Below are 16782 nucleotides of genomic sequence, written 5' to 3'. Positions count from 1 at the left end.
GGAAAGAGCCCATGCTCTGCAACAAGAGAAGCCACCACAGAGAAGCCAGCACACTGTAACAAAGAGTAGCCCCGGCTCGCTGCATCTAGAGAAAGCCCGTGAGCAGCAACGAAGACCCGATGCAGCCAAAAATAAATAAATAAACAAATAAATGAAAGAAAATAAATGTAGAGTAAGGGGTCGGGAAGTGATGGAAGGTGAGGGAGATGGGATTTTACTGGAGTGGGCTAGAAAGGCCTACTCAAGCCAGTGACATTTCAGGAGACCTGAATGAATAAGGGAGTCAGTCAAATGACCACGTGAGAGAAGAGCATCCAGGCAGAGAAAGATCCAGTGCAGAAGTCCTAAGGCAGGAACTAACTGGTCTGAAAGAGCAAGAAAACCAGTGTGGCTGGAGTAGAGTGAATAAAAGGGAGAGTGGAAGGAAATACAGTCCAAGAGGTAGTCCAAGATCTTTTCATTTTTAAAAGATCACTTGGGCTACTGTGTGGAGAATAGATAGTAGGAAGGGGAAGAACAGAAGTAGGAGCAGGAAGAAGGCAGTTACTATGGTCTCCGAAGAGATGGTGATGATCTGATTGGTGTGGAGGAGGAGAGAAGTAGAAACATCCGGGATATGTGTGACATCAGAACCAATGCGATTTCATATGGGTTGTGAGAGAAGAAGTGAAATGAAGGATGATTCCTAGATTTCTGCCTGAGCAGAGGGTAAAAGGTAGTTCCATTTATTAATAAATATAAGAAGAACTGGAAGGGAAATGGGTTTGCAGAAGACATAAAAAAATTCTGTTTAGCAATATTAACTTTGGGATTCTTATGAGACTTACAGGTAGAGAAGGTAGTTAGTTATTTGAATCTAATAAGCAACTGGCAGAGATATAAAATTGGGAGTTCAGCATATAAGCAATGTTTCAACCATGAGAAGGATGAATTCACCCTGTGTACAGATAAAGAAAAGATGGCACAGCACTGAGTCCTAGGCCACTGTTCCACGTAGAACAGTTAGAACAGTGTTTCTCAAGTTGGGGGCATTTTGCCTCACGGTGGACAGCTGGCTGGATCTGAAGACATTTTTGGTTGTCATAACTGGGGGGCGGGGTTAGGGGTGTATGCCTGTGTGCTACTGGTATCTAGTGGGTAGGCATGCTGCTAAACATCCTACAATTCATAGGGTGAACCTCCACAGCAAAAAATTATCTGGCTCAAAATGCCATTGGTGCAGAGGTTTAGAAGCTCTGATTCTGAGGGTAGGAGGTGAAGACTGAAAAGGAACAGTTGGTAAGGAAGCCAAAGTAACTTACAGAGGCTGAGAGAAGATAATGCAGCAGGCAGGAAGGCTTCAAAAATTATACCCAATGGTTGAGTTCAAAAGGGCTGAGGCACGCTCACAGATTTATCAATGAAGTGGTGGCTGGTGACCATAAAGAACATGGTTTTGATGGGAGTGCTGGGGGTGAAAGCCCCACAGGAGAACATTCAAGGGAGAAGAGGAGGCCAGAAAGTAGAAATAATAAAAAATATAACTTCTTCAAATTTTGTAACAGGTCTAACTTAACTACACATTGATCTATAAAAGAATTATCTTCTATAGAGTTAATCAGTTGTTCAGTTCTCCAGTACAAACTATCTCTTTATTATTGGTTTTAAACATTGACCAATTGTTGGGTGATACCATAAGAAGCAAGGTGTATTTTTCTGTTCTCTGTATATGATGTAATTTTCTATTAATTGCTTGGAATATTATTAGTGCTTTAAATATTTGTCTCATGAATAAATGAACATACAGGGAAATTCTGTAATGAACTAGATAATCAAAGATATTTTAATCATACAAGCTTTAATTAAAAGAAATCTGTATCTACTGGCAGGAATTAAATTGCATATGTGTTCTTGAATGACCTGATTGGTAATTATGGTGGTTAAATCATTTGAATGAAAGTAAAGGATACTGAATTCTCGGTGGAATACAAATATAAAATAGTATATTTCTATCTTAACACAGAGCTCTTATTATTTGATGGCTAGGTTTCAACATCTGATGACATGTATAGTGTGAAAGAGAAACTAATTAAAGATAGGAAGGGGAGAAATCATTAACATTAAAAAAAATAGTAGTAAAAACTACAAAAAGATTTATTTTTCTCTTTCTCTCAAAATTACAACCTGAAATTTCAACTCCTCCATTCTGTGTTGCTGATTGTTTTTCCCCAACTAGTCTGGCGAACAGTCCAGACCTAGAAGGCTTGAATAAGAGGTGAAGAATTACTTTTTCATCCTTATTCGTTCCTTTGTCATTTGATTTTTAATGTGGTGGAACAGTGAAGATATAGTTTAGAATGGTGCTGAGGGTCTGACAATTCCAGCTTCTCTACTGGAGAAGTCTAACTGGAATTAGAATACTCTTAATAGTTTTTCCCTTTTTCTCTGATCCCATATTTTTTTGAATTTCAATTATTTTAGTTTTCCAAACTGGGTATAATTCCATAAAGAGAGAAAAAAGGAAATTAATGGTTGACATTTTTCTTTGAGTTTCTGTATACTTCAGTAAAATAAAAACAAAACAAATTTTAAAAACCCTTATTTGGGTGGGATCTCATTTTAAACAGTAGTTATCTAGATTGTAATTTTCATATCAGACCACGGAGAATGAGTGGAATAGGTATTAGTGTTTAAGTTCCTGAGTTAACAAAGGATTCTTTTTTTCTTTATTCTCTTTTTCTTCTGAAGACTTCAGTTGAAACCACTAGACAAGCAGAATGTCATGGAATGTTGGGATGGGAACTCAGCTACCTCTGAAACTGTTCTCCCAATATTTTTCTCCCTACATCATCTTAGTTTTCCACTCTTACCACATGACTAAAATTCCCTCTGTTCTGTTTCCTTCACTATAAATTTTTTTAAAATTCTTCAAATATACACTTACCCAAGCCGCGATGCCTTTGCCATTGCATTCTATGGAAATTTGCTTTAACTGGAGGTGAACTCCTGTAATCTAAATTGTTCCTCTCATACTTTCCTTATCTATAATCTTAAGTAACATCTTCCCTTGTCTATGACTTTAAATATTCTTCCCTTAGAAAGTTTCTTCATGAGATCACAGAAAGACAACATAAGCTATTTCCAAAAATATCTTGGACAACAGCAACACTGTTAGAACAAGTAGTGTCCCAATATGAGAACACTTACTCTGTAGAGATAAACAAAGGAGATAAATTTTTCTTTTTTAAAAAACATAGTCATTTGCTTTTAGTACCTCTGTAATTTATAGTAACCTTAATAAACATTCTTCGTTGGTGTTCACCTCCCAATTATTTAGCTTCTAAAAAAAAATGATTTCATAGGTGGTCAAATTCATAGAAGCAGAAAGAATGGTAAATTCCAGGAGCTGGTAAGAAGGGAAATGGGTAGTTCTTTAATAGGCACAGAGTTTCAGCTTTGCAACATGAAAAAGTTCTGGAAATCTGTTGCATAACAATGTGAATTTACTTAACACTACTGAACTGTACTCTTAAAAATGTTAAGATGGGCTTCCCTGGTGGTGCAGTGGTTGAGACTCTGCCTGCCGATGCAGGGGACACGGGTTCGTGCCCCGGTCTGGGAAGATCCCACATGCTGTGGAGCAGCTGGGCCTGTGAGCCACGGCTGCTGGGCCTGCGCATCCGGAGCCTGTGCTCCACAACGGGAGCGGCCACAACAGTGAGAGGCCCGCGTATCGCAAAAAATAAAGAGAAAAAGTTAAGATGGTAAAAAAGTATCAAATTATTAAAATTTTAAATATATGCAGCTTATTGTATACCAACTATACCTCAATTAAGCTGTTTTTTAAAAACCAGTATCATGAAAGTCAGTTTTTTCTATTATTCTTGGAGGAGTTAACATTTTTTAAAAGTTACATTAAGATCTCTAACAAAATACATTATAACAATTTTACCTTTTGTCAAAATTCAATTAATAAAAAAGAAATGATTGTTCTGTTCTCTTCTACAAAGCCTGTTAAAAAACAGCAACTCAAACAAAGTTGATCGTGTTGGATTACGGAAATAATATGAAGTTTTATGTTAAGCTCATTTTCAGCTCTGGAAAATAAAAAAAAATGAAGGGACTTCCCTGGTGGTGCAGTGGTTAAGAATCCGCCTGCCAATGCAGGGGATATGGGTTCGAGCCCTGGTCCGGGAAGATCCCACATGCCGCAGAGTAACTAAGCCCATGTGCCACAATTACTGAGCCTGTGCTCTAGAGCCTGTGAGCCACAACTACTGAGCCTGTGCTCTAGAGCCTGCGAGCCACAACTACTGAGCCTGTGTGCCACAACTACTGAAGCCTGTGCACCTGGAGCCTGTGCTCCACGAGAAGCCACCGCAATGAGAAGCCCGTGCACTGCAACAAAGAGTACCCCCACTCACCACAAGTAGAGAAAGCCCAAGCACAGCAACAATGACCCAACACAGCCATAAATAAAAAATAATTTATAAAAAGAAAAAAGAAAAAAAATTACCCAAACATTCACCAAATTACAAATCTGACTTTTTGACAAATGTTTGTGACAAGATGATACTGAGGTATTGGAAGACAAGCCCCAGTTTTTAACTAATACTTATATTCCAAATACTTTGAGTATTTTAAGCCTGCATAAGGCTAGACAAATTTTATTTGAGTTTAACTCTTCTAATATTTAGGAGAAAAATAATTAAAAATTAGTCAGGGGCTTCCCTGGTGGCACAGTGGTTGAGAGTCCGCCTGCTGATGCAGGGGACACGGGTTCGTGCCCTGGTCCGGGAGGATCCCACATGCCGCGGAGTGGCTGGGCCCGTGAGCCATGGCTGCTGAGCCTGCGCGTCCGGGGCCTGTGCTCCACAACGGGAGAGGCCACAACAGTGAGAGGCCCGCATAACGCAAAAAAAAAAAAAAAAAATTAGTCAGTAGTTCAGTCCTCTTAATATATTTTTTGTTCTCTGGCAATCAAGGAGTGGCAGTAAAGGAATATCTTTTTTATGGTGCTTGGAAGGTGAAGATCCGTCCATAGGAAAGCAGTTTATAGACACACACACACAAACAGGTACTCAGACATGTCATATACATTCTTCTAGTCTTTCCAAATCTCAGAGAAAACTTATCAGGATTCTTATATTTTACTAAGAGAAAAGACCTATTAAAAAGATCTGAGGGGAATATATGAAGAATAAATAGTTCTTTCCTAAGTAAAAGAGAAGTTAAGAATGAATGAATGGATACTTCAAAAATATTTGTTGAGGGAGTTCCCTGGTGGTCTAGTAGTTAGGATTCGGCACTTTCACTGCTGTGGCCCAGGTTCAATCCCTAGTCAGGGAACTGAGATCCTGCAAGCCACATGGCATGGCCAAAAAAAAAAATTGTTGAAAATTAATTAATACCTAGAACATTCATGATACTGCTAGGCCCATCACAAAAGATGGGGGTAGAATCTTAACTTCCCCTGAACTGTCTTGCCCTTCGTGGATCCCAAACTACTGCAAATCTTTCTCCTCCTCCTTTCTCAGGATCATTTGTTTGCACTGACTTCATCTTCACCTCTAGCCACTTCTCTTCCCAGTACTTCCCCCTAATATTTTCTACTCTAGGTCCTCCATTGTTTGCAGATTTCTTGGGCATACAAGAATAATTACTGGAAAACAGAAAGCATTCAACCCATGTTGAAAAAGACTTTCAGTATAGGGAGGCGTAAGAGGGAGCTAGAGTGAAAGGACAGGGTCCTGTGGGCTCAATCTTGAAGAACAGACAGTCATAAGACTGACTTTGAGAAAAAAAGGCAAGAGCATTCTAGAGAGAAAACATAGTAACGGCTTGGAACTAGAAATGAGCACTGCGTGTTCTGAGAGAGCCGGCAAGGACAGTTTAACTTACACCATTAAAGAGGAGAGTTTCTGGGAGAAGTAGATTAGAGGGGGACTGGGTAGGACAGGGTCTTCAATATAATGACTTGATAGTAATAATAACAAGTAATACTGCTAAGATTTACTGAGTACTTCTATATGCTAGCCACTATGCCTAATGCCCTACATGTAATATGTTGTTTATTCCTCACAGCAAACCTGTAAGGTAGTAATCATGTTCCTAATTTTGCAGCGAGGAAACTGAGCCTTACAGAAGTTAAAGAACTAATCCCAAATCACTCAAATAGTAACTTCAGGTGCCAGGATGTAAATCCAATTTGACTGATTGCAATGTATGCTTCTTTTCCACTGTTTCTACAGGGAGTGGTAGATTAATTTCTAGTGGTATATATGAGTGGTAGAACCGGTAGGCTAAAAGGGGAAGTTAATGATGTACAATTTGAGTTAAAAAAAACAATAACAGGTGGTAAAAAGAAGAAAAACTTTTATACTAAAGGGCCAACAACAATTTACACTTCATTAAGATTCTTTTCTTTTGTATAAAGCATGCTCAAGATTTAATTTAAAAAATTATTTATTTGTTTGTTTGGCTTGCTGGGTCTTAGCTGTGGCATGCAGGATCTTTGTGGCTGCGTGCGGGATCTTGAGTTGTGGCATGTGACCTCTTAGTTGTGGCACGTGGGATCTAGTTCCCTGACCAGGGATCGAACCCAGGCCCCATGCATTGGGAGCACGGAGTCTCAGCCACTGGACCACCAGGGAAGTCCCCAAAGATTTAATTTTAAAAGTCACTAAAAGCTAGAAACAAACCTAAATTATAACTATTCTTAAATAATTTATGCCATGTAATGAATATTATGTAGCTGTGAAAAAATATTTTTGAAGCATTTTTAATAACATGAAAAATCACTTAAACTATGGTAAGGGGATAATTATAATAAGCCTATCATTGAGAAATAAGGGGATAAGTCATGACGTTAATGAAAAATAGTAAAAAATAAAAAAGAATGGAAGAAAATATGTAAAAATGAGAAATAATTACACCTGGGTAGAAGAAGAACAGGCGGTTTATTTTCTTTGTATATTTTTCCTATAGAGTATTTCAAATTTACCATAATGGGCACATGTTACTTTTTTTTTTTTTTTTGCGATACGCGGGCCTCTCACTGTTGTGGCCTCTCCCGTCGCGGAGCACAGGCTCCAGACGCGCAGGCTCAGCGGCCACGGCTCACGGGCCTAGCCGCTCCGCAGCATGTGGGATCTTCCCAGACCGGGGCACAAACCCGTGTCCCCTGCATCGGCAGGCGGACTCTCAACCACTGCGCCACCAGGGAAGCCTCCACATGTTACTTTTAAAATCAGAAAAATAGTAGTAACTAGCAACAAGAGAGATCTCTTTAACTTCCTTTTCATCCAATGACATCTTCCTTCTTTCTTAACTCTTTTCCCCTCTTCACTCTGTCCAGTTTTAGCCCAGTATTTCAGGTGGAAATGGGCATGCTCACTCATATATCTATATGTTTGATGGTCTTTGCACAAGTGGCAATACTGCACAGAAGGGTACCAGGCTAATACTTGTTTCTCAAAGGAATTTAGGATCTTGGCTAAGCACATAGGCTTTGAAGTTATAGAGATCTGAGTTTGAATTATACTCTTGTAATTTATTCACTATGTGACCTGAGGCAAGTTTCTTAACCTGAGGTTAATTTTCTAATATGAAAAAATATTTTCTTCATACAGGGTTATTACATTTTAGTAAGCTAATACCTGGCAGAGAGAAAAAAATTCAATAAAAGGTAGTTATTACTTGGGGGAAGTGCTGTAACCTTCATGTTACACAAACTAGATTCATATATTTGTCCAAACCAGGCTAAATATGTCCTCAAAAGTAGAGTGACAATAATACGTTCCATTTCTACATCCTAAAGGGATCTGCATGGTTAAAGCCTCTCTAAAATTGAAACCCATTTCCTTCACTGCACTTGAATATTTTGTTATTTTACTTGTTTATTTTCTGTATCCCTCACAAGACTCTTAAGCTCCATAACTGAGTGTGTTAGTTCCTCTCATAAATCCAGACACTGGTATAGTACATGGTTATGGTTGGTCCTCAATAAATGTTTGTTGAACAGATAAAACTTCATATTCTCCCAACTGCAAACCTTGTATCTCTGTTTCTGCAAATATATTGAATATTTTGGAATACTTAAGTATTGCCAGTGGAAAAGAGAAACTAAAGGTGACAAGCATTTCCAGTCTACCATAGTACCACAGCTGTCATTTATTTTCCTCTGACCCATCTAGCTAAGCCTAGAAAGAGAGGCCTAGTTCTGCAGAGTCTCTCAACACGAGCACTCCAATCAAGACACAGAAACAACGTACTGTGTGGTACTCCTTTCCAATTTCACATTTCAGAAAAATGGCCACTGTAAACAGTAACTTGACATCCTCGGAATTGCTAGAGTGCACTGAAAAGTACAGTAGCACTTCCTAAGCATACCACTGCGCCCCCCCAAAAAAGAAAAAAAATTCCTGCAATTAAAAGCAAAAACCTAAACATTAAGTCCTTGTTTCTCATCTAAAAAAGCTGAATCATATCTCTCCAATGGGATTATTGTGAGGATTAATGGAAATGGGGCATGGAAAGCACTGAACACAATAGTTAAGTACTAAATAAACAGTAGCCATTGTTAAAACACAATCCTGAAGTGAACATCATGCAGGGGCATGAACATATCCTCTTGTGTGAATTAATTTTTGAACAGCAAAACTGCTTAGGTAACTTGAGTTTCATATTAAAATTACACTGCATTGCCTTTCTGTTTTAATTCTCATTTGTATGAAACTTTATTAAGTAAAAAAAAGTTAAAAACCTTTTTATAATTGCATTTTAATTTAATACCTGCAACTTTATAACTTAAATGGAATTTTACTTTATTTTGTATGACAGAAAGTTATCAAAAGCCAAACTAAAATTATTAAAAATGTTCTTGAAAAAACTATGTACTTTACCTGGCCATTTCCAAGCAGAGATGTATCTTTCCCTATTAGAAAATAGGATCCAAAAAAGAAAATAAAGGCATGACTGAAACCCAAGATGGTCCAATAAAGAAATGTTTTCATGCTTAGTTGACGGTTTTTACTAATGTCTCTGCAAATTTAAGAAAAAGGAAGAAAAAAAGAAATGTATTAGGACTTATTATACCTACTAAATAATTATTACAGTTTGATAATTAAAAAACAAGATGGATTTTTAATTTAAATTTGCTTAAAGATTTTAGCAGAAAGAATAGAACCTAATTTACAAACCACTGCTTATAATATACATCTGTGTAACAGCTTATAATTCTCATAACATATTCAAATACATTTTCTCATTTAATAAAGAAATATGATGTAGGTATAATACTTCAGTTTAATTGTGAAAAGTTGATTTTTCTTTGTTATATTCTTTTTTTTTTTTTTTGGCTGCGCCTCATGGCTTGTGGGATCTTAGTTCTCCAACCAGGGATCGAACCTGGGCCCCAGAGCAGTGAAAACCTGGAATCCTAACCACTGGATCACCAGGGAATTCCCTCTTTATTATATTCTGTTGTAAACATTCAGTCATTCTGCCATGATTGTTTCTTTTTAGTGGAGTCATCTGAGTTAGGTTCAGCACTGAGGCTCCTAAATGAGTTCCTGTCTATCAATAGCTATTATGAGAAGAACCATCTGTGCCAATCTTGGGTCAAGCCCAGTCCTAGACAACCTGGGAAATCAAGGTAAGTTACTGCCATTTCCGGATAACTGAATATCTCTGTAAGTGTAGAGGTCAAGTTAATGTGGGAACCATAAGCTGGTCCTGAGCTGACTCCATATATCTATGATTACTTGGTTCTGAGAAAGGAATAACCCAGGGGAGCTGGGAAGATTTAATGTCCTCAACTCTGCATTTTACATCAATTACTACTCATAAATTTGGCAGTGCTAGAACATGAACTAATTTTTTAGGAACTCCAGAGACAATTAATTACTGAATAACTTCTTTTGTGCCCATGAAACAGAGTATTACTGGTTTACAACAGTAAGTGCAAATTACACAACTGCTCATGCATTCCTAGGATGAAACTATTCATTCCTAAAAACATTGGAAAAAATCATTCAAATGTTCTCTTTAATGTTCAACAATTATAAACCATATGACAACTGAAGTACTTCCTCAGTAAAGCATTAACCACCAAGGCAGTGCCTGATATATCTGCTTATTATTAAGATACTTTCAAAAATTGATAGCTATGTAATGTACTATTTGCAGTAAGAAATGTATGGACATTTAATACTGGAAAACACTTACCGATAGAGAGTGGGCTTGTTCTGTAACACTTGAGGGTCTATATGCTGTTCCAACAGACTATATATCAGAATAGGCAGGGATGTAAAACAAATATTGTATAAAGTCAGGTACACGCTGTCATACAATGTCTAGAAAGAGAAATGTGTAGGAATTTTGAGACCCTAAACTATGTATTACTATTATACTTATGCATGTAATTACAAAGAAGCATATTAAAAATAAATATAAAAATTACATTACATATTTTCTAATTTACACAAAATCCATTTTAATAATTCCAACTTGTTTCTTATATAGACATAGTGTTCCCAGATTTATAATCTTTGTGGAAACTGGAACATTTTGTTATGTCAAGTGATTCTACTATTATAGTGAATTGGATCTATATTTCAAGATACTCAAATTTGGTCACTGTGATTTAATTTTAGACAATTCTCCTACATGTATCCTGGGCTTGTTATTATTCCCTTGACATGCTACACATATAGTTTTGCTTTCATGGCTTTGTCTTCACATCTAAGTCCTACACTTCCTTTAATCCATGATCCATGAAACTTAAAAACACTGGCTCAAATTCCTGATGATAGCTGCTTCTTCTAAAGTCATATGTGCTACTGTTGGTAATTAGTTGGTACTAATTGCTTAGCACTTTGCCTATTCTTCGAATATTGCTTTTCTTAATATTGATACTGTCTCTCGAATTATACTATAAACTCCCCCAAACCTAGTCAAAATAGGTTAAGTCTCCTTGTCACATGCTCTTACAGCATTCTTTATTTCATCCAAATAAGCAAACATTGTTACTGGCAATCAATGTCCAAGCAGGTATCTGAAATTTAGAGTTATAGGTTGTAAACAGAGGACAAAACAGTGATTAAGGGTAGAAACAACTCATTAAAAAAACCTAAGAATAATACACTTGTCATTTCAATAAACTAGAATAAATGTCTTGATCAATTAGAGATGTGGAGTGTGGTATGTGAAAAGGGTGCTCATGTAGTCAGAAGCAGTAGGTCCAAGTACGGTTTAGCTATGTGATCTTGGGCAAGTTACTTAATCTCTATGGATTTCAATTTCCTTTTCTATGTGACATGTATACAACAAAAGACCCACCATGTGTTTATTATAGCTACTGCTAACCTATTACAGAGTTTTCCCCCTCAGCCTATAGCTTCAGAACCCTTTTCAATACAGCACTCCTGGAACGTCTATTAATTATTTACCTTCTGAGATGAAACCCGTATGTCATCCCTGAACTCAATCACTAATGTTTCTTCCAAATCTAAAAAAATTCTATGACTCAAAAAATAAATAATGAGGTAAACTTCCAATAATTATCTGGCCTGGCTTGATATGGATTTTGCAGAAATACTACACGTAAGTTGAAAAAAGTTCACAAAATTCTCTCATAAGCTATTAAGAGTTAATATCTATTTTTTTAAAAAAGCATCCAGAGTTAAAATATATTTTGGTATTAACACTTGCTTCAAACTGAAAATCAGAATAAAGAAATATTATGGATGTTATGCTAATTAAATACATTAGAAAAGTTTTGTCTAGTTATCTATAGGACTAGGAAAAATGGAAAAAGTCACTCCAAGTATCTACCAAAAACTGAACACACACACTTTACTTTAAAAGGATAAAACAAAAGATTCTATTTACTTACTTGTTGAGAAAACAAACAGTAGAACTGATATAAAAACTGGGGTGTGATAAAGCACACATTCTGAAAAACAAGATTAAATGGAAATAATTGAAATATTTAGGTCTAAAAGAGAAACAATTTCTAAAAATGGCTATTAAAAGAGTCCAAAAATATAGTATCAGTTGATATGGTAAGTAGATCTGCCCATAAGAACTTGTCCATATAAAATGGGGAAATAGGATCCCCATTTTATTAAAAAATGTCTAAAAGTAGTCTAGGCAGCATTACAAATGTCAGAAAGAAAACACCTTTGACTCCTATCATTGCCAAGCAATACCGTAATTTTGAATTTATAACCTACCAACTATTATTCAATACTTTTCATTTATAGTACAATAAGAAAAGTTTACTTAAACTTTAGGGCTAAAATTGCTTTAAAATGCAAAAATATTTAAAATACAACAAATGGAACGATCAAAACATCTTTCCATTTCAATAGCCTTATGTCACAGCAAAAGTTATAATAATAAGCTAGGAAAAAACTGCCACCATCATCTGTTAGCATTATGCAATCTACCTGTGTTCTTTCACTGGGTTGCAGCTATTAATTAATTATAGAAATATACGCAATATAGGACATTCTGATGTATTAAATGTCTTGGTACTCAGAGGCTCTGAATATGGATTCCACAGAACCCCATCTTTGCCCATAAGGGTCAAGAGATTAGGACAGTGTTTCAACATAATTGGTTTCCTTGTAATCCTATATATTTATTTTATGCATCTAAAATCCCTATAATTTGTAATCTCAAAAAAGATTAAGAACCTCTGCTTGAAATCATCATATTGGAGTTAAAATTAAAATTTATTACTTCTTCAGGACAACAAAACAATAAAGAAATCAAACTAACTGTGTTCTAATTTGCATAGAATAAAATATTAAGTGTGAATTTTGATGTATTCTGACAAATTCACACAGCCGTGTAACCACCACCATAATCAAGTTGAACTTTTCTGTCATGCAAAGTTCTCTCATATTCCTTTCTAGTCAATTCTATCACCTGCACCCTTGGCCTCAGGCAACCATTGATTTGCTTTCTGTGAGTACACATTAGATTTATTATAATAAAATAATAAAAGGATATTCCATAAACTGTTAGTTTTACTTACAGAGAAAAAAAATTTAAGAATAATTTGTATGGTAATAGCATTCCTTAAATTGAAACCTCAGATACTCTGTCAGAAATTGATTCTAAAATATATCCATGAAACTTACCTTATAAAAAAAATACTGTACAAGGGTAGCTATTCTAATATAATAAAAATGACCATGAACAAAAAGCAATTTGGAGAGAAATTTAAATCTAGCTATTGCATAGTCACTGTTCCTTGCAGCTTGTCTTCCTTCTTTACCCATGATTCCTGTAATAAAGGGGACAAAAAGGTAAGTTCATTGATAACTGGTAAGTGTAATTTTTATGATATATCTGCAAATACCTTAATTAACTGTAGCAGTTGAACCTGGACTTAGGATCACTATGTCCTAAAATATAGTAGACAATAGATTCCCAAAAGGTTGCTCCACTTAAATCAAATATGTAATCAACACAAAGCTGTAACTTATACCAGGCATGTAATATCAATTTTCAAAGAATCAGAATACAATAAAATTAATATAAAAATAATATTAAAAGTTCAGGATCTAAGAACATTTAAAAAAAATTCTAATGAAGAAAATGCTATAGAACAGCTTTGACTTCACTATTTCCAATTAACATGAAAAATATGCAAATTGAGTAATTTGAACCAAGCAAATATGATCATGTTTAATGGTCTTAAAACTTTCATGCATAAGTCAAACACAGTGTGCTTTTTAAATGAAAAATGTACACTATTACTTGAAATCAGTACATAATTTTATCTGATAAATATGAGAACTTCTTTTTAGGTTACTATAATTTTTTAGGTTTCAAAAGTTATTGCCAAACTTGTTTATTCAATATGGAAATAGCTTCGAAAAAATTATTTTTCAAAATTAATATTTTTTACTTTTGTCATAAAAGGATCAAAAGTGTTCCAAAATGTATAGGTAAAGACAATCACCTATATTCACAACTCCTAGAGAAAACCACTATTTTTGGTCTGTATACTTTTAGAATTTTTCCTTATGTGTATTTCATGTATGTATATTTAACATATATAAAAACGAGTGCATAAAGATGGGATTATTTGTTTTGTAATCTGCTTCTGTCACTTACTACATTATGGACATTGTTTATATATGTGTTAACATATTCATTTATTTTCTTAAAAGAAATTCCTGGATGCAAAACTGCTAGGTCAATAGGCACACATTAAAAATTCTTATACATAATAATGCAGGTGTACCAATTTACATTCCCACTAACATTGTATAAGGGCATCTGTTAATCTATACCTTTGTCAATTCCAGGTTTTATCAATCTTTGTAATTTTTGCCAATCTGATAAGCAATTTTAATTTATATTCTTTTAATTATTAGGGAGACATCATTTTTTTCATGCATTTAGTATTCTGTTTAGATTTCTCCTTTTGTGACAACTGATGGCTCACACCTTTCAACATATTTCTACTAGAATGTTTTCCTTATTCTCCTTAATTTGTTAAGACCTCACATATTAGGAAGATTAAGACTGTCATCATTTTGCAAATATTCCTTACCAGTTTGTCTTTAAAATTTGTTTATGGGAAGTATTTACTTCTGCCACACATACTGATCTTTTTCCTTTTTAGTTCCTTGTTTTGTTTGGTTTTGTACCTAAAAGATCCTTCCATACCTCAAATAACAGGATTATTCATTAAAGTTTCCTATTATTTTTTATGGCCTTCAAAAATTATTTAAATCCTTAATCCATCTGGAATTTGTTTTGCTATAAGCAATGGAAAAGAACCCACTTCTTTTTTTCCAAATAACTAGTTATATCAGCATATTTTAATCAAATAATTTGCTTCCCTACTTATCTGAAACATCTCCTTTGTTATATACTAAATTTCCAGATGCTTGAACTGATTCTGTTCACTGGTCTGGCTGTTATCATATTAGAATCAAACTGTTATAAATACTGTAGTTTTTATGTTCTAAAATATGGTATAGGAAGTTATCATCAAATTACTGTGAAGATTTCTGGGAAACAACAGTATACACACTAGAAAGAAAATGAAATTTTCAAAATGAAGAGTTAATAATCCCAAAGGGAAGGAGTTGATTTGAGAGATACACTGGAAATATTAGATCCAATAACTACTCATCACATAGGCAATTCCAGAGCGAGGACTATCCTCTTTTCTAACTCTAAAATTTTATCCTTCAACAAAAAATCCATACTCTTCTCTTTTCCTTCCTCAATAAAATTATTGAGGAAGATAGGTCAGAAAATGGTTTAAATAGGAAATGACTGATAATTTAAACATAATAAAGTGATTTTAGTATTCTGAATCTAATAAAAATTTTAGGCAAAAATAGAAAAGAAATCAGAATGAAGGTTATTAAATTAGAAAGTTATTTGAAATTTTATAATTATATTATAGTTTGGTGTAATTTCCTGTTTCTAAAATTACCTTTAAAATAAGTTGCAGAATCTTTGATGAATAAAGTAAATAATAATAACATTCTAAAATGAGAATTTAAAACCATGAGGGTAACTATGTAAATCACAAATTTAGAGTTTTAAAATGATAAAATAATGATAAAAGTACTTTAAAAGGTACAAAATGGCAAGTAAAAATAAAGTTACTTTATTGGGAAGGAGAACTGGCAAAGATAAAATTCACTAATGTGGTATTTATTTCCTTGAAAATTTGGAAGTAAAATATCCTAAATACTGGGCTTAATTATAATAGCTTTCTGATGGAAATACACTGTGATATATTACCCTGCTGCATTTAGTTTTCATTCATATATTTGATATTGTGCTTTAGTCTACAAAAGGAAAATTCAAAATCACCAACTGATTAAACCAACTTTAAAAGTTCAAGAAAAAATCAGTCACCTATGCCAACATGTGCTTCTTGTATCATGCTTACATCATTAGCACCATCGCCAACAGCCAATGTTATAGGCTTCTCAGGTGAGATTTTTATCAGTCTTATTACCTGAAAGACATACAACTAATTAGTTTTGATAAGATTTAAATATTTGCGTATTTATTTAAAGTCATTTATCTGAAATGATCTGTTTTAAGAAAAGTAGAGCAATGAAAAAAATTTTTATATTAGATGATAATAGGCACTGAGGTTCACTTTTTGAGGGATATCTCCATTAAGATGTTAGGAATGTTTTTCAGAAATGACACAGCAAAACAGTACTATCTTTGGATTTTATGATGGTATGTAAGAATCTTTTAAACACGGTTTAAATTTGTAAAAAGCTTAATAATAATTGTGTAAAAAATAATTACAATTAATTGAACTTTGTCAGGCAATTTTTTTTCTTTTTCAAGAAATTATTCTTTTCATTTGATACAAGGGAAAGATAATTATTTTCTCTCGTAATAAAATTTTTTAAAATTTATAAAGCAATCAAAATTAAATTCAATAAAATCAAAAGAAAGGTTTCTTTGGAATACTTGAATATACTTTTATAAAGAATCTAGGAGGACTTCCCTGGTGGCACAGTGGTTAAGAATCCGCCTTCCAATGCAGGGGATGCAGGTTCGATCCTGGTCAGGAACTAGATCCCACATGCATGCTGCAACTAAGAGTTAGCATGCAACAGCTAAAGAGCCTGCTGGCTGCAATCAAGGAGCCCACCCGCCGCAACCAAGAAAAAAAAAGAATCTAGGCATTAGCTCTGTTTGGTCTCAGGGTTTAGTCTCCATAGACTGGGGGGAATACATGGGTTATAATAATAATAAAATAGGCACTGTAAAAAAAAACCCATGAAGCCAAAA

The 16782-nt window shown here is 34.7% G+C and overlaps 1 protein-coding gene across 1 annotated transcript in view; it reads right to left on the bottom strand.

Annotated features, from left to right (window-relative positions):
- ATP11B (ATPase phospholipid transporting 11B (putative)) overlaps window positions 1–16782 on the bottom strand; it is a 124238-nt gene that overhangs the window by 27570 nt on the left and 79886 nt on the right. The window contains exons 21-25 of the mRNA XM_007468922.1: window positions 15883–15985; window positions 13131–13276; window positions 11876–11935; window positions 10207–10334; window positions 8883–9021 (exon numbers count right to left, since the gene is read on the bottom strand). Coding sequence (XP_007468984.1) covers window positions 8883–9021; window positions 10207–10334; window positions 11876–11935; window positions 13131–13276; window positions 15883–15985 — 576 coding nt within the window. The remainder of the gene's footprint in view (window positions 1–8882; window positions 9022–10206; window positions 10335–11875; window positions 11936–13130; window positions 13277–15882; window positions 15986–16782) is intronic.

Source organism: Lipotes vexillifer, unplaced genomic scaffold (assembly GCF_000442215.2).
Source record: "Lipotes vexillifer unplaced genomic scaffold, Lipotes_vexillifer_v1.1 scaffold263, whole genome shotgun sequence".
In the NCBI taxonomy this organism is placed as follows: Eukaryota; Metazoa; Chordata; class Mammalia; order Artiodactyla; family Lipotidae; genus Lipotes; species Lipotes vexillifer.
This window is presented reverse-complemented; position numbering and strand designations above follow the sequence as displayed.